Source organism: Dromiciops gliroides, chromosome 4, assembly GCF_019393635.1.
Source record: "Dromiciops gliroides isolate mDroGli1 chromosome 4, mDroGli1.pri, whole genome shotgun sequence".
Lineage (NCBI taxonomy): Eukaryota > Metazoa > Chordata > Mammalia > Microbiotheria > Microbiotheriidae > Dromiciops > Dromiciops gliroides.
This window is the reverse complement of record NC_057864.1, coordinates 302,564,273-302,587,783: the sequence shown is the minus strand read 5'-3', so window position 1 is coordinate 302,587,783 and position 23,511 is coordinate 302,564,273. Positions and strand designations below refer to the sequence as shown.

The 23,511-nt window shown below is 37.5% G+C and overlaps 2 protein-coding genes across 4 annotated transcripts in view; both read right to left on the bottom strand.

Annotated features, from left to right (window-relative positions):
* The window catches only part of TTK (TTK protein kinase), a 40,953-nt gene extending 31,013 nt beyond the window's left edge, over positions 1 to 9,940 (bottom strand). For 2 of the 3 annotated variants that reach the window (XM_044004175.1, XM_044004176.1), the window contains exons 1-4: positions 9,774 to 9,940; positions 7,086 to 7,229; positions 1,206 to 1,428; positions 86 to 192 (exon numbers count right to left, since the gene is read on the bottom strand). In XM_044004175.1, coding sequence (XP_043860110.1) covers positions 86 to 192; positions 1,206 to 1,428; positions 7,086 to 7,229; positions 9,774 to 9,855 — 556 coding nt within the window. In that variant the 5' untranslated portion in view covers positions 9,856 to 9,940. Of the gene's footprint in view, positions 1 to 85; positions 193 to 1,205; positions 1,429 to 7,085; positions 7,230 to 9,768 lie in introns of all 3 variants that reach the window. The other variant, XM_044004177.1, reaches the window with a different exon arrangement.
* Positions 9,941 to 21,950: 12,010 nt separating this feature from the next.
* LOC122755056 (methyltransferase-like protein 22) lies at positions 21,951 to 23,207 on the bottom strand. Its single transcript, XM_044003441.1, is given in 3 exon segments — positions 21,951 to 22,075; positions 22,078 to 22,202; positions 22,423 to 23,207. Coding segments are annotated over 3 exon segments (1,035 nt in total).
* Between the last annotated feature and the right edge of the window lie 304 nt (positions 23,208 to 23,511).

Below are 23,511 nucleotides of genomic sequence, written 5' to 3'. Positions count from 1 at the left end.
ACCACTGAAGCATACACAGATAAATAAGACACCCTTTTAAAGACTGGATATAATATAACATTATAAATAACCAGTTCCACCTTACCTTGAGATAGTTCAAACTGTGCAAAAGATACATGCACAAAAGCAAATCTCTTGCAGTTAGCCTTGGCCATCTGAAAGCAGTCACGTGCATCATCTGGTTCTTGAATACTGTAAGATGTCATAATGAAGACTGGGATCAGATGGGAATAAAAAGAGCTAGAAAAATTTTATTTATAGAAAGTTCTTCAAATTTCTGTCCGTGCACCTAGAGTCAGTAATTCTTCAAAATATGAGCATCTAAAGAATTTGTTTTCTCAGGGTGCCATGCAACACTGGCATTACTGAGAATACAGATGATCAGTACTATATATATATATATATTTTTTTTTTTAAGTGAGGCAATTGGGGTTAAGTGACTTGCCCAGGGTCACACAGCTAGTAAGTGTTAAGTGTCTGAGGCCGGATTTGAACTCAGGTACTCCTGAATCCAGAGCCGGTGCTTTATCCACTGCGCCACATAGCCGCCCCCAGAACAATATATTTTTGTGAGTAATAAAATAAAGACTGCAATCCATTATGTACATATCAGGTATTTTTAGGCAATGATCTTGGGCAAATGGTCATTATTAGGCATCAGATTTTATTATTGTTTGTGTAGAAGATATAAAAAAGGTTGCTTATAAATAATTTCTATGATCATCTTTCCAATCACCTTCTATGAATAGTCTATATATCTAAATATGTGGAGAAATTTAAATATGGAATGACTGTAGGATTGCAATGTTAACTGTATCTTTCTAAATTATTAGGCTGAGTATAGTGACTGAATTATGTAAAAGATAGTTTACAATTTTTCTGTTTAGCAATAATATACTAGAAGTGGAAGGTAGGGGAGAATTCCAGAAAAAAAGATACATTTTGGACTATCTCATTAAAAAGAAATATATTTAAGTTCATAATTATAAATAGTAGTTATTTATATTTAACAGATACTATGAAATATTTTTTCATATTTACAAATAAAATTCACTTTGAAAATGTATCTGGATAACATAACACAGCCTGAATTCACAAGCAAGTATTAATTGCCTACTGTGTCAGAAGAACTTTGTTTCAAGGGAGACAAAGACAGAAATGAACTCCCTTGTTCTTACATATGAATACCATTAATTAATACTTACGCTTTCAGTTCAGCAAATCTCACTTGAATTCGAGCAAAACTTTCATTTTGTCCATATTTGTCTGGAGGAAGTGCTTCAATTGCTTGACTATAACGGCCAATCAATTTATTTAGAAATCCATCCTCTTGAGGAACACTTTTTTTTTCTATTTTTAGCAAAAAACTTAACCAGTTCTCTGGGTTGTTTGCTGTCATCATAATTCGGTTAACAGTTCCTGAATTGTCTGAATAAAATAATTAAAATGTACTGTTATGTCTGAGAGATAAAGCTACATAAAACAAATGCTAAATAAGTTATTCTAAAATTACTGCATCCAATGATAACTCTAGAAACATATATAACTATACAACTAAGAAATAGCCTATTCACGTAACACTTTCAGTTTTGCTAAGTGTTCTTATGTATATTAGCTCATTTAACTAAAAATGTATACAACCATAAGGTATGTATCTTGTATTCTCACTATTACTGTGTTTGCTGCCTTGACTCATCATCAATCCTTTTACAGTGGCACTCAAAACCATCAATTTTAGCTATCTTATCAACCTAAGAAACTAGGTAGCACAGTAGATAGAACACAGGACTTGAAATCAGGAAGACTTGAGTTGAAACTCTGCCTCACTTGCTTACTAGTTGTGACCTTGTAAAAGTAATTTAACTTCTCTCAGCCTCAGTTTCCTCATCTGCAAAATGAGAATAATAACTATGCCCAATATAATATACATATTAATATACATGTTGGAAACTTTAAAGTACCATATAAATGCTGTTAAATTGTGCCTTTTCACAGACTACTTCTACCACCCAAAATATAGATCCTCAGTGTATATCAAAATATCAATTCTTATCACTTTAAAAAATAAAAATATTTTCAGTCAGAGAAGCAACAGGCAACAGTTGCTTCCTTGCTGAGTTTCATCCAATATTTTTATCATTCATGACTTCCTTAATCTAGACACTCTTAGCATCTGTACACTCAGTTTATACTATACTATTGGTACATAATGATCAATACTACTTCTAAATACAAGTTGTTTGTCCTTCCTTCCCAAAGAGGACCATCAGGGTGATGTCATGACTCAGTGAATTGGATTTAAGTGAGACAGAGCTGTGTGAGGTCACCAGCCCCACTCTCTCCTCCAGATACATCTGGGTCCAGTGGCAAGATATATATCAGGACAACTAGAGATGTCCCTGGATATTTAAGGCAATTGGGGTTAAGTGACTTGCCCAGGGTCACACAGCTAGTAAGTGTCTGAGGTGAAATTTGAACTCAGGTCCTCCCAACTTCAGTGTCAGTACTATATCCACTGCGCCATCTAGCGGTCCCTTAAATAAAGGAATGAGTTTCTTTAAACAGTATATTCTTGAAAAGAAGGCAGATTAAATAGCAGTTAAGATTCTAGGGAAACTCACTATTTAAAAGGAATCATATGATGAGTGAGTTAGTAAATCTTAATCTTCACATATAATACCACCAAATTTATCAGGCATCAGGGATTGAATGAGTTCTCTTAACTAAATTTTCTAGATAATTTGTTTGTTGCTTATCATATTCAGTCCTATCTGACTCAAGACCCCATTTAGGTTTTTCCTGGCAAACATACTGGAGTGGTTTGCCATTTCCTTTTCCAGATCATTTTACAGATAAAGAAAATGAGGCAAACAGGGTTAAGTGACTTGACCAGAGTCACACAGATAGTGTCCGAGGCCACATTTGAATTCAGGAAGATGAATCTTCTTGACTTCAGATCCAGCACTGTATCCACTACACTACCTAGTTGGCCCCTAAATAATTTACGTATGATTAAATAATAAAAATTTTTAAATTGTATTTTACTCAGAAAAATTCCTAAAATACCTTTTAACAGCTCACATTTTATAACATTTTAAGGTTTTCAAAGGGTTTTCCTCATGGCAACCCTGTGAAAAGGGTAGCAAAATATTCTCTCTTAAAATTCAAAAGGCTGAGGGCCTGAGAATTTGAGACATGGTCATAATTCAAACCAAATTTTACTGGTTATGAGTGATGCTCAATTTACTCTACTTTGCTGATTTCTTAAATAGACTTGCTGACTCTTTATGACTTGGTATAATTAAGAATATACAGCATTACTGTATTAAAACAGTGATATCTTCAGAAACAACTCATATATGTAAGTCTGCTTGCTCCTGTAATAAGTAGCTTGAAAAAGGTATTTCAATATATATAATTTTTGGAGAACTGTGGGATGTGTTTTTTCAATATATCTAAAAAAAGGGATAGATTATTAAATGGTTGACCTTTTCCATAATAGTACCATTTTTGGTATAGTCTAATTGTTGTTTGTTAGTTCAGTTGTGTGCAAGTCTATTTGATGCCATGGAACATAGCATCCCAGGCCCTTCTATCCTCATCATTTCAAAGTCTGTCCAACCTCATATTTATTGCTTCCACAGCACTATTCATCTCATTCTCTGCTGTTTCCCTCTCCTTTTGCCTTCAATCTTTCCTAACATTAGGGTCTTTTTATTTTTGTTTGTTTGTTTTGTCAATCAATAAACAGTGTTTATTAAGCAATTCCTATGTGGAAGGTACTATTCTGGGCACCAAGAGTACAAATATAAAAATTAAATAATCTCTATTATTCTCTACTCTTTTAATAAATCAATTTTTATCCCTCCTTTCCCTCCTCCCTCCCTGAGGTGGCAAACAATCAGATATGGGTTAAACATGTATGATTACGTAAAATGTTACCATTTTTGTTATTTTGTATAACAAAACTTGATAAAAAGAAAAAATCAAAGAAAATCAAAAATAGCATGATTCATTCAGTCTGTTCCATCAATATCAGTTCTTTTTTTGGAGGTAGATGGTATATTTCATCAATAGTCCTTTGGGATAGTCTTGGATCATTGTATTATTGAGAATAGTCAAGTCATTCATAGTTCTTCATCAAACAATATTGCTATCTCTACACATTGTTCTCTTGGTTCTGCTCACTTCACTATATATCATTTCATACATGTCTTTCCAGGCCTTTCTGAAGTCATCCTGCTTGTCATTTCTTATAGCACAATAATATTCCATCACCATCATATACCACAGTTGGTTTAGCCATTCCCCAAATGATGGGCATTCCTTTGATTTCCAATTTTTAGCCACCACAAAAAGAGCTGCTATAAATATTCTTGTACAAATAGGTCTTTTTCTCTTTTGGGGGATGTCTTTGGGATATAAATCTAGCAGTGGTATTTCTGGATCAAAGAGTATGCACAGTTCTATAGCCCTTTGGGCATAGTTCCAAATTGCTCTCCAGGATGGTTAGATCTTTTCACAACTCCACCAACATTAGAATGGTGTCATTAGGACTCATTTAAAGAGTCCTGTCTTCTCATTATGTGGCCAAATGTATTTATCTCTCAAATTGATGTGCTGAATTAATTCTTTTAAGCATTGACTGATTTGATCTCCATGCTGTCCAAGGGACTCTCAAAAGTCTTCTCTAACACCACAATTTGAGAGTGTCAATTCGGACAAGCTCAAATTTCCAACTCTCACAACCATACATTGCTACTATAAAAACTGCAGTTTTGACTACACGGACTTTTGTCAGCAAAGTGGTGTTTCTGCTTTCTAGTATGCTGTGCAGATTTGCCCCAGCTTTTCTTCCAAATAGCAAGCATCTCTTAATTTCATAGCTACAGTCACCATCTGCACTGATCTTTGAGCCCAAGAATATAAAATCTGACACTGCTTCCACTTCTTCTCCTTCTCTTTGCCAGGAAGTGATGGGACCAGTTGCCAAAATCTTAAATTTTTTTAATGTTAAGCTTCAAGACAGATCTTACTCTCCTTTTTTACTCTCATCAAGAGGCTTATTTTCACTTTCTACATTCAGAGTGGTATCCTCTGCGTATCTGAGATTATTCCTATTTTCCCAGCAACCTCATGCATTTTGAATGATGTACCCTGGCATATAAGTTAAATAAATAAGGTGACACTATATAGCCCTTTTGTACTACTTTCCCAATCTTAAATTAATCAGAAGTTCCAAGTTCAATTCTAACTGTTGCTTCTTGACCCTCATACAGGTTCCTCAGGTAAGTAAAATAATCTGGTACTCCCATCTCTTTGAGGATTTGGCATATTTTGTTGTGATCCACACAATCAAAGGCTTTAGTGTAATCAATGAAGCAGAAGTATATGTTTTCCTGGAACTTCCTTGCTTTCTCCATAATCCAGGGAATGTTGGCAATGTGGTCTCTAGCTCCTCTGTCTTTTGGTAATTCTTGTTGACATCTTGCTGAAGCCTAGTTTATAGAATCTTAAGCATAACATTGCTAGCATGTGAAATGAGCACAATTGCTTGGTAATTTGAACATTCTTTGATATTGCCCTTCTTTAGGATTGAGGTGTTAATTACCTTTTCCAATCTAGTGGCCATAGTTGACTTTTCCAAATTTGCTGGCATATTTAGTGCAGCATTTTAATGGCATTATCTTTTAGGATTTTAAAAGCTCAGTTGAAATTCCATCACCTCTACTAGCCTTATTGTTAACAATGCTTCCTAAGGTAGTATCTGGTTTTATTTTTTGTTTTGCTTTCCCTGTTAGATATTATTTTTTAATGTTGTCAAGTGTCAACGTTGTTAATGTTTTAATATTGTCACATCAACAAAGCTTTTCAATACTTTCTTTCATCATTGTCTTATATCTGATACTTGCTTTAGTTGCACTGCTCTCGCTGTATCGTAGGCCCTCATTAACTCATGACTACTGCAATAGCTTCCCTACTGGGTTAGTTGCCTCTACTCTCTTCCCTCTACCTTGTATACAGGCATCAATCAGATCTTCTTAAAACAATTACTTATTTGTGAAGCAATGAATATTGCTAATTTTAAGGTTGGACTTGATCTCTTCCAGCTCTGAATCCATGGCCTTAAAATTCCTTTAATTCAAAGATTCTATGAAATCTAGTCCACAGAACTTTATAGAAAGCCCGAGAGGCATAATTCAAAGTTTACTAGCCCTTCCTTACATAGCATTCTAACAAGCTTGGTTATCTAATTTCTTGAACTATAAGACATCAAAGCAGTAGCTAAAATTGAGGTATATAGGAGTACAAGTAATAGCACAAGTGACAGCTGACAAGTGCTAGTACCATCCAAACATTCGAGGTAACAATGTCATCCTTAAAAGATGAAATTAAACACCCATGGCTTAAGAAAATAATCAAGTATATAATTACAGCAGAATTATTTCCATTTAAGAGGTAATCAAAATATTTCTGTACTTAAAGGAATAAGTTCTGATTATCTGAAAAATCTGTTGCCCAGAACACATTTTCAGAAATATAAACTAAATAGGTTGTTAATATACATAAGATTTAAAGCCAAAGGAAACATTAGAGATTATTTTATGGATAAGAAAACCAAGGCCCAGAAAGCTAAAGTGACCTGCTGGAGATTATACAGGTAAAAAGGTGAATAATCAGAACTTGGCCCTGGGTACTACTTGAAGATAGCTATCATGCCTTGCCTACATCTTCTTTTCTTCAGGCTAAACACCTCTACTTCTTTCAACCAATCCTTGTACTGAATGATCTTGAGGCTCCCCTTACAAGTAAATTTCATCTGGATATTCTTCAACTTATCATTGTCCTTCCTAAAAGTGACAACCAGAAAGGAACATAAAACTCCAGATATTCTGCCCAAGGCAAAGACAAGCAACACTATCCCTCCTGTTGTTCTACGTTTTATATCTTCCGAATCTTTACCTATTTATTTAGGGAAGGCTAAGTCAATAGTCGTGAGACCCTGTCATAAGCACAGTTATCTCATTCTGCCACAGAAGACACTAAATAAAATGTATTTATTAATGAAATTTTAAAATGCTTACCAGAAGTATCTGCAGAGACTTTATTAAAATTTAACTCATCAGTAAGATCTTCACTCTTAATTTTATTTTTGATATCTCTAACTTTGTTCATAATAGAAGTAATCGTTGGTAGTTCTTTACCACTTAGATCCTGAGCTTCCATTTCTAGACACAAAGGGAAAAAAACAAGTAGCTTAACTTAGTCCATCTATAGAGTTTCTAGGATCAAAGGAGATATTTTCCAAGTACAATGCTAGCCTTTTAATATCAAGCCCCTTTCCTCATTTCTTCCCAGAAGATAATTCATTCCATACCTGGATACTTAAGATGAGAATAAAGACACTAAAACATCATTTAAGTTCCACCACCACCACCCCTTACACAAATAGGAACTGCCTGAGTAATGGAATTAAATATGGAGATGCAATGAGTTAGAGCCATATTCTAACCTAAGTAGGTCACCAAGGGGGTCTCTTCTCCAGTGTTGCTAAGTTTCTTCCCTTCTAATGGGGTTTAAAACTTGGGCATTATTCCAACAAGCAACAGTTATAGAACAATAATTGCTTTTCTTTTAACCTCTCCTGCCTCTTCTCTGATTATTTTCTTCCATCCTTTCTTTTTTGCCCCAACTCCTCTCCTCTGATTCCATCTTCCGCCCTTTCTTCTTGCCTTTTCAAATACAACAAAATAGAGAATTATCAAATTCACATAACCTGGAATTTAAAGCTATTTAAGGCATTAAATGCACTAAATTGGTTTGAAAGAAACTTTGCTTCTATAAATAATCGTTGGTAATGATATGAATTTTCACACAGAATTTTCTCAAATAAGGACACACCTATATTGCAGAACTCTTGTTATACTAGTATTGAGAAGCAGAATACTCATGTAGTATTTTTTAAATTGTTAAATTTAACTGTTAAAATTGTTCAAAATAGTTTTGACTGTGTAACTACAGTAATATTATTTGACCCACAGTACAGATAATCACATGTGTAAAAAATTTCCCATTTATGTAGATCACAACCCTTCCATGACTTAATAATCCTTATGAATTGTTCTATTTAATCTTCTGACGAGCCTCTCTGAGCTTAATTAGGCAGATATTTGGATAACTGACACAAAGTCTGTTGATGATCATATGCCAGAAGCTTTTCCAGCTTGGTAGGACCTACTAAAATTTACACTCCCTAGTTATTCGGTCATTACAGTCATGTCCAACTTTCTAATCCTATTTGGGGTTTTCTTGTCAAATACACTTTAGTGGTTTGCCATTTCCTTCTTCAGCTTATTTTACAGATGAAGAAACTGAGGCAAACATGATTAAGTGATTATGTCCAGGGTTACACAGGTGGTGTCTGAGGCTGGATTTTAACTCAGTTCTTCCTGACTTTAGGCCAGGTATTCTACCCACTGTACAACCTAGCTGCCCTCATATACTTTTATACTCTCTAGACATAGCTTAAGAAAAGCCAGGGTCACTTCCCCATCTTGATAAGGAATCCAAGCAGGACTTTCACAAAAGGTTCTGTATTACTGTTTATTTCTAATGGTACATAGCATCTAGTCATTTACCTGCCCCCTAGGCTCTTCAATGGTGTTCATATCTAATTTCTTAACCATTCTGTTCCTCAATTCCCTCACCTAAAAAATAAGGTGGGGCAGGTAGACTGGATTGGTCTTTAAGGACCCTTCCAGGGCTAAATCTATGATTCCCCTATCACCATTTCGCCTAAATCCTACCTTTTGTGGCACTGGATCCAGTCTTCCAAGATCTATAGTCACTTGTCAAGGTCTCATGTAACTCCTAATTTGTCTACTAATATGAGTTGGAGAAGATACAGGAACTAATTTCCTATGCAAATGCAAAATAGAAGGAGTGCACTTCTAAACAATAACTAAAGCATGGTTTTTGAACCACCTTCTCATCTAGACCAGGGGTTCTTTACCTAGAGATCATGAACTTCAATATTTTCATAATAGTTTACTTTGTAATTCTATGAATTTTATGAGTTTAAAAACACTTTTCTGAAAAGGGCTTCACCAGACTGCGAAAAGGGTCCCTAACACACAAAATGAGTTAAGAACACGTGATCCAGAGTCCATAAGCTCAGCAGAAATCTTGTCATCAATTATGGGGAGGCGCTTCATGGCTTATGTAACCTCCAATAGCAACCATCAAGCCATGGACACCAGCAAAGTTGTACACACACAGGCTGCAGGAAAACAGGGCAGTGGCAAGACAAAGCCAGTTGGGGAAAACAGCAAACACTGAATCCCATTCATTAAGCTTTAGCATTGGAAGAGACACCTAGACAAATCCCCTCGAAGTTTATAAATGAGGAACAGGCTGGGAGCGGGCGGGGAGGAGGGGCTGTGTGGCTAACCTAAAGCCACACAGCCGAAGCAGGACTATCTCCCATAGTAGAAATGCCTCCTCGTTTTCCGTGGAGGGTCCCACTTTCCAAAACAACTTGGCTCTTCGCTCCGCTCCGCCCGCCCCACTCGGAAATCAGACCCACTGCCCTCGGGAAGGCGCCGAGTTGGGCGGGCGAGAGCGGAGGAGACCGCGCTGCTCTCCCGTCATCCCAGCGCTGAAGCCCACGCCCCTGCCGCGGCTCCAGGGCATAACTGGCAAAGAGGACGCGGCAGCCGCCGCCTCGGCCTCTCGGGCCCAGTCCCCACCCCACCCTCTTCACCCCACCTCACCGTCCCCGGTAGCACCCGCGAAAGTCCCCCACGAGCCGGCCGAAGCCGAGGGGCCCCCAAGTGTCCACGAAGTAGAGCTCATGGTCCGGAGAATTACAAAAAGGAAGCAGAAGAAAGGGCAGACGCAGACTCTCCGACGCGGCGTTTGAATTTCCCCGCAGTGAAAATTCCGGCTTCCTATTGGTAGATTCTGGCAAGCGGAAAAGCGGCGGTCGGGATTGGAGCAGACGCAAGCGTAGACGCCGGCTCGGCCCCCTGCTCGAGTGTGTACGCACGTACGCACGCACGCACGCACGGGCGCCTTTAAACTGCTCTAGTTTTACCGGCGATCCCATTTGGACTGCACTGCGTCTTAGTCTCGTTTGTGTCGCTGGCAACAGTTGCGCCTGGGAGGAGCTAGTCCCTGACTGGGAGCCCAAGGCAACCCTACTGCCTGAGGGAAGCCTTGACCCGCACTTTGCTGTCCGCACCTTTTCCTAATCTCCCCATCTCCCACCATAGTGGGAGGCTTGGGCCCTCCTGGCGCTCTTTCTTCCTTCTCCTCCACCTCCTTCTTCATATCCCCGCCTACCTGGTGAAAGACCTGGCTCCCTCTCCAGGGTGGGGACACTTCCTGAGGAGGATGTAGCAATTAGGCTGCGCATCCCGGAGTTATCGGCCTGCTGCGAAAGCCCTTTCTCATGTTCGCTAGTGTTGAGGGCCATCTCTGTCTCAGTTTCATCTGACTACATTCCCTGAGTTATCCTTAAATGACTCCCTCCAGTTACCACGGCAAGCCAACACTTGCTCCTTCCCCAACACATCCTTCGCGTCCCTTTCTCTTGTCACTCTTTAAGAGAACCAACATACCCGCACTGATCACCTGTTATCCAATAATAATAATATTTGTATAATGCTTTTTGAACAGCCCTGTGAGATAAATTATATTATCCCTATTTTGTAGTATAAGGAATAGGCAGGGATGGGTCAAATGACTTGCCCAGGGTTACTGCTAGTAGACATCTGAGGCTGAATTCGAACTCAAATCTTGCTGCCTCCAAGTACTGTGGACTGAAAATTCGACCTACTAGCTTTTAAAGACTTTGTCAGCCCTTAGCACAATACCGGCATATAGTATATGCCAGTTGTTTCTAGTCAACTAAATTCCTTTGTGACTGCTGAGCCAATCAGTCCACATAATTATTGTTGTTGTTTAGTTGTTTTCCAGTTGTAGGACTCTTTGTTGACCCTTGATGATTAATTGGTAAAATTCTATTATTTTTCCAGAGGAACTGTATGGAGACCTAGTCTAACAAAGTTTCCCTATGGTAATGAGATTGAACCAACTGATATGCAAATAATCAGATATTCTTGAGAGCAGTAGGACAAACTAAGTAGGTTTCTCTTGAGTCTTCTTGCAACATTGTCTATTGTCTCAGTTCATCCCTAAACCAATTGTGGGGTACGTGGATCTTCTTATCTGCAGAAATCCCCAGAGGCTTCCTGCTTCACATCCACATTGCTTTCAAGGACAGAGCTATCAGGCTGATTTGTATTGTGTAACTGGAATTAAGAACATTCTGTTGTAAACCCAGGAAGGAGGGAGTTAATCAATCCTAACCTGGCTGATCCAGGGACTGCATGCCTACTGGATCTAGCTCAACTCTAGGAAACAAAGCTCGAGGTCTACCAAATCCTAAATAGGCCTCATATTAGCCTTGCTATAGCTCTATGATAGAGCCTTGCTGCTTTTTAAGTAGGATTGAGGTGGACAACTATAGGAACAAGGTCCTAGGTAACATTCAGCCAGACCACTCCCAGAAGTATGAGGTAGGAGCCCAGTATGTCAGTAACCCTGGTGAGGGAAGGGAAGGAGCAGGAAGGAGTCCAGGCAGAATGTAGAACAGACAGAGGTCCTGGAGCTCTGTTACAGAAGAGAGCCTTTAACCAGAGTTCAGCTTCAGAGCAGCTTACTCTGGTCTACTGTACTCAGGACTTTTGGATTTAAGTGAAGCCAAGTTTGGCAAAGTTGTCAATCTCATTCTCTCTTCCAACGGCATGAAAGTCTAGTGGCAAGACAAAAGTCAAAACAATTAGTAATGGCTCGGGATGCAATGGATGACCTCAATATCTTTGATGCCTGACCAAGCTTCAAGTGCTCCACAAGGCCTGCTTCAGCTGCCTTCATGGCTGTTGGAACAGATTGTTCTCATCAGCCCATTCCTCCAGGGGAAGCCTTCACGTTAGCAAGCTGCTAACTCACCAATGGTTTTGAGGCCCATTGGTTACCTTCAACTTGGTTTAGCCTGTCTGCCAAGATAATTTTACCAATGTGGCTGATGCGCATGGTACAGTTTCTTAAAGCCACAAGGGAGATCTGGGTGAGAGGTGGACACCAAAGGTGGATGAACAATTCTGAAAAGGACTCAGTAAGCCCTCATAACAGGGGTGCTAATCATCCCTGAACATTCCATACACCACAATATATCAATTCCATGGGAAATGATGGCCATCCATGGCTATTCCTTTATCCATTTTCTATTTTAGAGCAACAGTAATTTGTTCATATATGTCAGGTTAAATCTCTTTTATTTGGATGCTATATCTTCTTATTATCTTTTCTTCTAATTTGATTTTGATTTTTGTTTTTAGCCTAACAAGTTTAACAGTACACATACAGCTGATTCAGAAATGATTCCCACTTTAGTAACCAGTCATTTCCTGTCTTAGTTGTTCTGGGTTTGTTTGTTTGGTTGGTTGGGGTTTTTTTTGGGGGGGGATGGTGATGATGTTAGTATTATTAATAACTAGATGTGAACTTTTGTGTTAATCTTTGTTGTAAATATTTAACTGTATATTCAAACATGTTTTTGGTTATCTTGCCCTCTACCAAATTCTGAATTGACAAAATCATTTGTTACAGTATATGTTGATTTAATTTACAGTCTCATTTCTTTACCTCCTTGTTTTTGTCTATAGATTAATATTAATAATATATAAGCGAGGGGCAGCTAGATGGCGCAGTGGATAGAGCACCGGCCCTGGAGTCAGGAGTACCTGAGTTCAAATCCAGCCTCAGACACTTACCACTTACTAGCTGTGTGACCCTGGGCAAGTCACTTAACCCCAATTGCCTCACTAAAAAAAAAAATAATAATAATAATAATAATATATAAGCGACCATTATCTTCCTGGTAGCCTTTTGGCTTATCCAGTAGGCTTTAAATTCCTTGAGTATAGGTAATGTTCCATTTTTTTCTCGATATCCCCATTGTTTAAACAGCGATTAATAAATGTTCATTAAATTTAATGCTTATCCTAAACATTGAAATAAGAGATGATGAATTGTCCCATGAAATGATGTTTATCATTGTGATTGACTATACAATAAAACCAACTCCACTAAGTCTTTTATTTGCTTTTCTAAGAAAAACCTTTAAATTGTTGTAATGGGGTGGGGGGAGGTTATGGGCAAGGAGACTGATTCAAGTTGGTCTCCTGTTAGTTTAGATATTAGAATGAAATAAAACACTCATGGATCATTCAACTGGTTTTTTTTGTTTGTTTTTGTTTTGTTTTGTTTTGTTTTTCTGGGGCAATGAGGGTTAAGTGACTTACCCAGGGTCACACAGCTAGTAAGTGGCAAGTGTCTGAGGAGGCCAGATTTGAACTCAGGTCCTCCTGAATCTAGGGCTGGTACTTTATCCACTGTGCCACCTAGCTGCCTCTGATCATTCAACTGTTAACAAAAGGTAGTTTACTTATCCATAGGATAGAAAGGCTATTTAGTGTAAAGTATGTGCTTATGTATGTCCACATGAATTGTCTAAATATGACTTAAGGACAGCATTGATAGATATCTCTGGAATTTTGCCCACCCTTCTCCAAAAATGAATGAAATTTTGAGCATTTTCAGTAAGCAGAAGAGGCATTGAAGCTGACCACACTATTCTCCAATCTCTAAGAGGAGGGTAGAATTATATCTATCTGCACCCCCTAAATATTGCTGGCCTAGGTGTACTTAGGTTTGGAATAAGGAGGGTAGACAATAGCTTACACCCACCAATTTGACCCTTTTCTACCAAAAGCTAGTTACACAAAAGACTGATACAAATAATCAATGACAAGTAAACCCATTTATCCAAACAAACAAGAAGAAATCAAAGGCGTTATAGAGATTAGAAAATACCAGAAAATACACAGTAAATGAGCTCTCTTGCTAGAAGCAAGTTATCTCAGCACGAACAAGAAGAGAGGGAGACTTTGTTTTCATCCAGTGGCAAATGCCCTGAATTCCATAGGGACATTTTCAGGAGCGCCCTTCTTCTGTTATGTGTCTTAAAGATGAGATATCAAAGTCTGTCTGTCTGTCTGTCTTTCTCCATATTTCTGGAGTCATTCCCTAGGAGAATCTGGCATTACACATGCCCTCTCAAAGACAGGATGAAAAATGTCTCTCTCTACAAAGATACTCCATTTCTTCCCCACACACAATCACAAAACATTTTATTAGCATTTTCTGCACCAATTAGTCTCATACAAAATACCGCACACTTAGCTAAAAATACGTTGTGGTAGGAGTAACATCATAATCCCTCCCCTCTTGCATATTAGGCTAATTTTTCTGTAAAGTGTCAAGACCATTTTATGTATTGGTTGGCTCAGGGGATTAAAGGTTCAGGCTGTGGATATTATTTTCTAGTTGTATGAGAACAAAGCAGTCACAATGATCACCAGGAGCTCTCTGCTATTTGGTTGTTGAATCATGATGGACAAATAAGAAAAGGGAACTCTACTTAGGTGAATCAACTTGAGGTGTCCTCAGTGATTATCCTTGTTAAATATCTTCCTACTATGGCTAAGCAAATCCCCTTTTGTTCATTGTTAGATGATCTCCAAGTGTCTAATTCTTTTCTGATATGTAACCTAAACCGTCAGGAGACTGGTCTGAGTTAGGCCCATCCAGGAACATCCAGGTTACATCAATAATGATACTGTAGCACTTAGCTTGGGTAAATTGATTCACGTAAATGGGTCAGTAGGGTAGGGTATGGTGAGTCCTGTGGCCTTAAGACATCAGCCAAGCCTGAAGGATCCCAATGCCACATGGGAGTTTTATGCTCTTAGGTGGCCAAGAAACCACATCACTATGGCAAGAGGCTACTAGGAAGCTGTGTCAAAGCACTAGCCTAATCAATCTATCTGGGATCTAAGGATCTTATCACAATTGTCTTTTCATTTAGCTTCTTCATATCTTCTTATATCATTATTTTGAGAATGTCAGTACTGATATTTAGTTCTAGTAGTATGTTGGCTCACTGGTCATTGAACAAGCATCTCATTTAGAATAACAATATATAAATGAATTTTTGTAAATATTCTAAAATTCCTGTGATTCTTAGAAATATCTGTTCCCCTTTCAACCATTTTGTACAGTCACTACAAGAATAGGAAGGGTCCCATCAGATTGGAAACTGTTTTGTATTTTTCTTTGTTTCATGGATTACAAAACAAATGATTAAAATGATTCTATTTATTATTTATAATCAGTTTATATTTTACAAGTATTTAAAACTAAATGATGCTAGGGCTTGAGACAGGGAAAAAGAGATTTGGAAGGTTGTAGTGTATACCACCCCCCAAATCTCTGCCAATTACTTTCACTTGCCAATTTGGTTGATCTGAATTACTGGTAGAAAGAGAGAAGGTAGAATCAGGTACTAATAGGGAAAGAAAAGGCATGAAAAGGCGAGAGGAACTTAAGGTTAACATAGTAGAAGAAAGTAGGAAGCATTTTCTAAAGCACTATAGAAATGCTCAGAAGTAGAAAGGTTAAAGCTTCTAAGAGAAGAACTAGAAACCCAATTACCCAGTTACCCTGAATGAATCACCCATATCTGTGTCTCTTCTCCCACCCACCTCCATATAAGGATTTCATAATACCCCCGTTAGGTCAGTTTTAAGATTGCCATTTTATTAATAAAGAATTGAGATGGAAAACAGGTAAAAGATTTTAACCAGAAAATCAGGTAAGAGTTTCTCAAGACTACATGGTAAATTAGTAGCATCACTGGAATTAGAATTTAACATTTTTCATTCCCATTTTGATGCTTAGTATACAAGCTAGTTAGGTTACTTCATGAAGAACAATACCATTTGAAAAGGAAGACTATATAGAGTAGGTACAACAAAACGACATCCCCAGCTAAAGCATTTCAACTAGCCATTTGTCTAAACCCCAAATTACTATTTTTTTGTGGGTCCAGAGTGGTTTGAAAATAGAGAGGATAAGCCTTGTTTGGCTAAAACATTTATATAACACACTGATGGATCACTGCAATATATTCCTTGAGAAGTTTCCTACTGCTTAAGGAAAAAAGTATAAATGATACCCATAATATGTAGATGTCACTATAATGATAACAAAATATTATCTCATTTGGGCATGCTGTTCAAACTCCCTGGCTGGGTCTCAATTTCTTTATGTATAAAATGAAAGAGTTGGGTTATATGGACTCTGAGGCCCCATTTATCCCTAGATCTATGATCCTTCTAACTTAAGAAGATTCCTGTAATTTGATTGAGGCAAAAAATAATTTAAAATGAATAATATAGTATAAGTAATAACTAATATTTTCTTTTTAGTAGGAGCTTCATTTCATCCTTGATATAGTGTGGCTTGTTACATGTATGTATGGTGTATTCAAGGAGACTTAAGTTAGTGAGAAAATAAAGTTGTTAATGCTCCATAATAATATCTTTATTCATTAGGAAGTTTCCTGGGTATATAATGACATCTGCATCACATAATAACAACACTATACTCACATTTTAACATTAATCTCTTTCATTCAAAGGCTTCCTAAATATTTCATTAACTGTATATAGACAGATATTAAAAGACATCTTATAGTGGAAAACAGAAGCTAACCCTCATATAGGCCCTTTCATATGCATTAGGGGGATAACAGGTCTGATCAGTGCTCTTACTTGTACCATATAAGCCCAAAGACAGTGACTGAAGGACAAGTCACAGGATCACTCCCTGTTTTTTCTGATATGTACAAAGTTGCACAGTATTACTGAGCAAACTAGTCCATTTAGATCCGTCAGAAACCAGAGCCAGAAAAGGAGCTATAAGTATCTTCCCTCACTATAAACAGCTAAACTGAAAACATAAGGAGTTCTCTTATTCTCAGTGTAGGTGAGGACAAGAAAAAGAGGTTTGGATAATAAGAAAGGTGAGAGACCCATGGGAAGCAGGCTATTTATGAATAAAACAGTAATGTTGCCACAATACTTACCCAATGCAGAAATTATATGAAAAATAATAAGAGAAGGATGAAAGAGAAACATGAAAGAAAAGATGCAAAAGGTAAAAGTATAGAACACTGAATGGAAACCAATGTGGGGGCGGGGAGAAGAAATAAATGTGGATTAGTACTTTTTTCAAATTTTCCTCTAAATGATGTTTTGAGTTATAGTGATTCTGAATTCTGAATTGTAAATACCTGGGACAAAACCATTCTCTTCTTCATATGTCTGTGTTCCTTTCTTGCTATGTGTGATAAAAAAAGGAAGTGGGTGGTCTACTATAGAAAATCATCTGCAAAAAACTGTTTTTATGTTTTTATTGGCAATATGCTTAATACATAGAAATTCCGTTCTCAAAAAGCCCTCATAGAGATGAGATAAGCATATTAATAGGTAGTTGGTAATATTTCCTTTGTGGCCCTTTTTCTCATTAAAAACACCGTGATCTTTTCTACATATGTGTATATATGGAATAGATATGTTATAAATGTGTATGTCCTATGCGTATGTGATCTATATGATCTATGTATGTGCACATACATAAAGACATATAGACAGAGAGAGAGAGAGATGTAATCAGTCCTAAAATGTTGAGCCACCACCTAGCTGACATCATGAGAACAAATAATGATAATAATAATGACTCCTTGCCTTTAATGTGCTTCACTGTTTCCAAAGAAGCTTCACACATATTATTCCATGATATTCTGACAACAATGCAGTATGGTAGGCGGTATTAGTATTACCCCCATTTTATAGAAAGGAAAATCATCTCAGAAATATTAAGTGACTTGCTTATGGTCACTTACCTCCTTAATGGAAAAACTAGAACCAAAATACATTTCCTGAATTTCAGGCCAGTGCATTTTTCATTATACCACTAGTTATGGAATGGTATGTATAATGACATTTCTGTATACATTTTCTTATTGGTGCAGTGTATAGTTATCCATCATCATTTAAGATTAAAACGGCCTGCAAATCATAAATCTATTGAAGTATTAAAGTTAAATTAATCTTCCTATTTGCTTGTCAGCAACAAATTCCTCATTGAGAACTTAATGAATGTAAGACATTAGCATGCCATCTAAACAGCCCACTTCCACCCACTCCACCCTTTGACCCAGTTTCCACAAAAAAGACTTCCACCATTACCTGAAAGGTACAGAAGCTTTATGCTAAACATGTCTCAACTCTGTAAAGCAACTTAAATGCCCAAGAACATTGCCTCCCTTACCTGCTTCAATGACGACCATTTCTGGCTTATCCAGACCCAGGCATGTGTATCCAAACTAGGTTAGACTGACAGTTTTTCTTGATGCAATGACCTTGGAAGATCTATCCAGGATCCTATTCCTCATTTCCATCTGTTGAAATCCTACGCAAGAACCAACTCAAATGACACCTCTTCAATGAATCTTTCCCTGATTTCCCCAAAAGAGGGAGCAATATTTCCCACCTCAGAACTGAAATAATTAGCACCTTGTCCTTGCCTCTATTATGAACTTAATTTCATTTTGTATTATATTTATTGTACACAGTATCTTCTCAATATATCTTAAAAAAAAGAATGACAAAGAGTGATTGGGAAAAATCCGATGCTTTTACAAGTTAAAAAAAAAAAGATGATTGACACGATTGACTAGAGAAATGCAAATTAAAACAACTCTGAGGTACCACCTCACACCTATCAGATTGGCTAATATGACAAAAAAGGAAAATAATAAATGTTGGAGAAGCTGTGGAAAAATTGAAACACCAATGCATTGTTGGTGGAGTTCTGAACTAATCCAACCATTCTGGAGAGCAATTTGGAACTATGCCTAGCAGCTGTCTTTGTGGTAGCAAAGAATTGTGAGGAATGGCTGAATAAGTTGTGGTATATGAATGCAATGGAATATTATTGTGGTATAAGAAATGATGAGTAGGCAAATTTCAGAAAAACCTGGAAAGACTTAAGTGGACTGATGCTGAGTGAAGTGAGCAGAACCAGGAGAACATTGTACACAGTAACAGCAACATTGTGTGATGATCAATTGTGATTAACTTAGCGTTTCTCAGCAGTGCAATGATCCATGATAATTCCAAAGAACTCATGATGGAAAATATTCTCCACATCCAGAAAAAAAGAACTGTGGATTCTGAATGCAAATTGAACCATACTGTTTCTGTTTTTGTTTTTGTTTTTTTTCTTTTTTGAGGTTTTTCCCTTTTGTTCTGATTCTTCTTTTGCAACATGACTGATGCAGAATTTTGTTTAATGTGATTGTACATATATAACCCATATCAGATTACTTTCTGTCTTGGAGAAGGGGAGGGAATGGAGCGAGAAAAATTTGGAACTAAAAATCTTATGAAAACCAATGTTGAAAACTACCTTTACATATAACTGGAAAATAATAAAATATGTTTATGGGGTTTTTTTGGTGAGACAGTTGGGGTTAAGTGACTTGCCCAGGGTCACACAGCTAGTAAGTGGCAAGTATCTGAGGCTAGATTTGAACTTAGGTCCTCCTGAATCCAGTGCCAGTGCTCCATCCACTGTGCCACCTAGCTGCCCCTATGATTTTTTTAAAAAAGCAAAAAAAACCTTTAAAAAACAAAAAAGAAACAAAAACAAAAAGATGATTGTGAAGATATCAGTAACTATCTTTTTGCTTACTTTCTCATTTCAACACAATTTTAGAAGAATTTATGCACACTTGGAAGGCATCTTTAATGAAATTATCAGAAGGAAACCAGGTATACTTTCACAAATGATATTTCATGACCAAATATCACTTTACAGTCACATAACTGACTGAAAAGTGTGAGATATACCCTATCACTCTGGTTATTGTTTGCTAAATTATTTTTTAAATGTTTTGGTAATGCAAAATGACACATCAAAGTATCCCCCAATAATGTGTCTCTCACACATATGTGAAGATCATATTAGATTCTTTGATATGCATAACAAAAGATATAACATTATTTGACAATCCTCTGATTATTAATACCAAGTAAGGCATAAAAATAGGGAAATGTATGCCTTCAAAAGATATTGTCATGGAGTATGTCTAACAGAGTTCAAAGGGAAGAGGTATTACCAACTGGTAGAAAAATAGTCCTGTGACATTGTGTTGATTATGCCACTCCTTAGAAAACTGTAGACCTTCCAAAAGGAGATCCATAATCATTCAAAAGATTCTAACTATTTATACAGGAAAAACTAAGTGCATCAGGAAGGTCTATTGTCTCGACTATGAAATACAGATGAAAGGAAAACCTGTAGAGCTGCCCCATTAGTACAGAAAATCTGTAGAGCTGGCCCATTAGTACATATATCTTTGACAAACATTATAGTCAATTAGCAGCACTTGGAGCTGAACAAGAGAAGAGATAATTGTATTGCCTGTGGGAAAATGAAAATCAGTTTTTTAATAAATCCAGGCTTCTTCTTAAAACAAAAATCCATCTTTTTTTAACAACAATATTCTTCTGATGAAATTATATGGCTATCAACCATGGAGTATTATGGTCTCCAAAGAATTGAAGTAAAGGATCACCAAAAGGGCAATGGTTCATGGTGGGTATAAATAGGCTGCAATGCATTACCAATGTGGATTTAGCATCATCAGAGAAGATGCATCAGTGATGTGTGATTGGAAAGTGTCACTGTTTATGTAGAGAATGTGAGAGAAACCATCTATATACTCCATTGTTAACCATGCAGTGTTGAGAAATCCAGAGGAAGGCCTATGGGACATTGGGTAGAAGGATTAATGGAAGGATATGGACAAGAGTGTTGTATCCTGTTGTAGTGGATAATGGGCCAGTCTTTGATTCAAGAAGGTCTGGATTTAACATCTTGAACCCTATGTAATGATGAATAGCCATTATTGTCACTTATACTAAATGTATGACTGTAAGAAAATTACTTACCCTCATAGTACCCAGGAAATTCTAAAGACTATAAGCTACATAGACTTGCTGCTCTTCAATGTAGGAGATTCCACACAAGCATTTCCCCATCCCAATTAAAGCACAAATCTGAACAAAAATAAATAGACAAGAGTAGCACACCAAGTGCTACCAGAGAGGGAAGTACCTTTATTGATGAGATCTTTATATTCATCAAAGTATTTAGGTTTGAAAACCAAATGTTTAGCCAACAGTGGATATTGTAGATATTAACCAAACTACCTTTTCCTCCCAATCAGAATGCTAAAGGCAGGTTCTTGTCAATTCACCCCCTGTTTTCTCCCTCTACATGTCTAGCTGGATTTTCATGTGTTTGAGTATTGATATCTTCACCAATCAAATTTCTTGACCCAACTCCCATAGTGGAAGGAACTGATTAAAAAACATGCTTTTTATTTGAAAAATAAAATTCTTTCCCCCTTCCTTGTTGCATGCATCCTTCCCCCCCCCTTTCTCTTTTCTTTTAATATTAAAACAGAACAAAATCATTCCCAGTCACTGTTGTCTTATTTAACTATGACCCTGGATGGTATTAGAATTCTAAGGAAACACTCAAATTATTTTCTTAATTCCTTTTCTCCCTCCTTATATCTTTTTGGCTTCTGCTTACTGTTTCTTCCTCCAAAAGATCTCTTGAATTCCTCCCTTATTTTCTTTTAAAATTATCCATTGTAAAACTAATGTTAAATATAATTTCAAACAATTAAACTGGAGTTACACTTATTTACATTTAAATTAAACACTTTATTTATACAGTTATCTAATTATCAGTGACTTTCAATTCAAAACAATGACAATCAATTTGATTTTCTTTTTTTTTTTGGTAGCTTTGGATTTTATTGAAAATACAGTTTAGAAAGAATTGTAGTAAACTGACTCAGGGAAATATTTTCAACCTCATTCACATGAGAGATCAACTTATTAGTGCAGCAACGATCTTCCAGAGCTCCTTTTCTCTATTGATAAGTAGATTGTACAAATATTTTTCAAATTGTGAGTAATTCTGTAGAGTGTTTTAAATAAAGCATCTGTGAGGTCATCATCACAAAAACATCAGCTGCCATTATGATAGTAGTATGAGCATATAAGTCAGAAATTTCTTCTTCAGACCAACTGAAAGGAACTTGAGGATCAGTGCACAAGTCATCTTTTAGCCAATCCAGTTCTTTAATCTTTTTTTTGTTTTGTTTGGTTTTGGTTTTTTTTAGTGAGGCAATTGGGGTTAAGTGACTTGCCCAGGGTCACACAGCTAGTAAGTGTTAAGTGTCTGAGGTCGGATCTGAACCCAGGTACTCCTGATTCCAGGGCCGGTGCTCTATCCACTGCACCATCTAGCTGCCCCCAAGTTGGGTTTTTTTTGGTTTTTTTGGGTTTTTTTAGTGACAGTTCTTTAATCTTAACTGCACCTCCTCCAGTTGCAGTCAGGTTCCGGTTTAGGGCAACATTCCATTGGCACTTAGCCAGGAGATCTTCACCCACATCTATGCAGTAAACAGTCTTAGCAACAGTTGCTGTGATGATGCTGGCAATTCCGGTGCTGGCCCCAAGCTCAAGCACAGTGCAACTTTTGAACAGATCACGTTGGAACAGGATGTAGTCAGCTAGAAGGAAAGCTTCTCGCCACACCTGTTTGCCAACATCTTCCAGAGGGGTGGCCATGGTGTGCTCTATTTTAACCATGTTGTGGTGGATATTTTCTTGCTCTTCTTCATTGAAATTTTCTGCTCCCTGGGTTAGGATTTTAGGATGTATTTTATTTCTTGATAGCTCTTTTTGTTCTGTTTCAGAGAAAACCCGTGGTCTTCTCACCACTTCCAAGTCACCATCATCATCCAATAGAGCTTCTATTCTTATAGAAGGGCAAGTTTGAGTTTCATTCTTGTTCAGAAAATCGACAGAATTGCTACTCTTGCCACAGTGTTCCTGAATACTTCTGTCTTCATGTACTGTATTTTCTATTTGAATGTCTTTTTGGTTTTTACCCTGAACTTGAGTATCTTTCCAAGATTCTTTGTTCCACAGAAGTTTGAATTGTGACAGAAAAACAGGTTGGCCAACAGCATTCAGACGCACCATGAGGTGCCTTCTGTTTGGGGTATTTAGTTGCACATGAGACAGCACGGTGTCACTTTTAAATGTTATTTCTTCCATAGCTTCCTCCTCTTCTGAGTCTACCATGGCACAGTGTTGCTATTAATTTGTATAGAAGCATCCGGCTGCCGGGGCGAGGCTGAGTCCGAGTGGACCCACCAACCCTCAAGGCCATCGGTGGGGGGAAGCCTGAGCCACCTCCTCCCCCGCCGCCATGTTCGCCTCGGCGTTCTTCCCCTCCCCCCTCTCCTCCCCCGCATCCCTCCAGCCTGAGAGTCTGTCTGCAGGGTTTGTCCTTTGTTCTCAAAGAGGACCATGACATTAGGAGGTCACAGTCATGGGTTACTGTGAATTGGATTTAAGTGAGGAAGGGGTGCAAAGTCACCAGCCT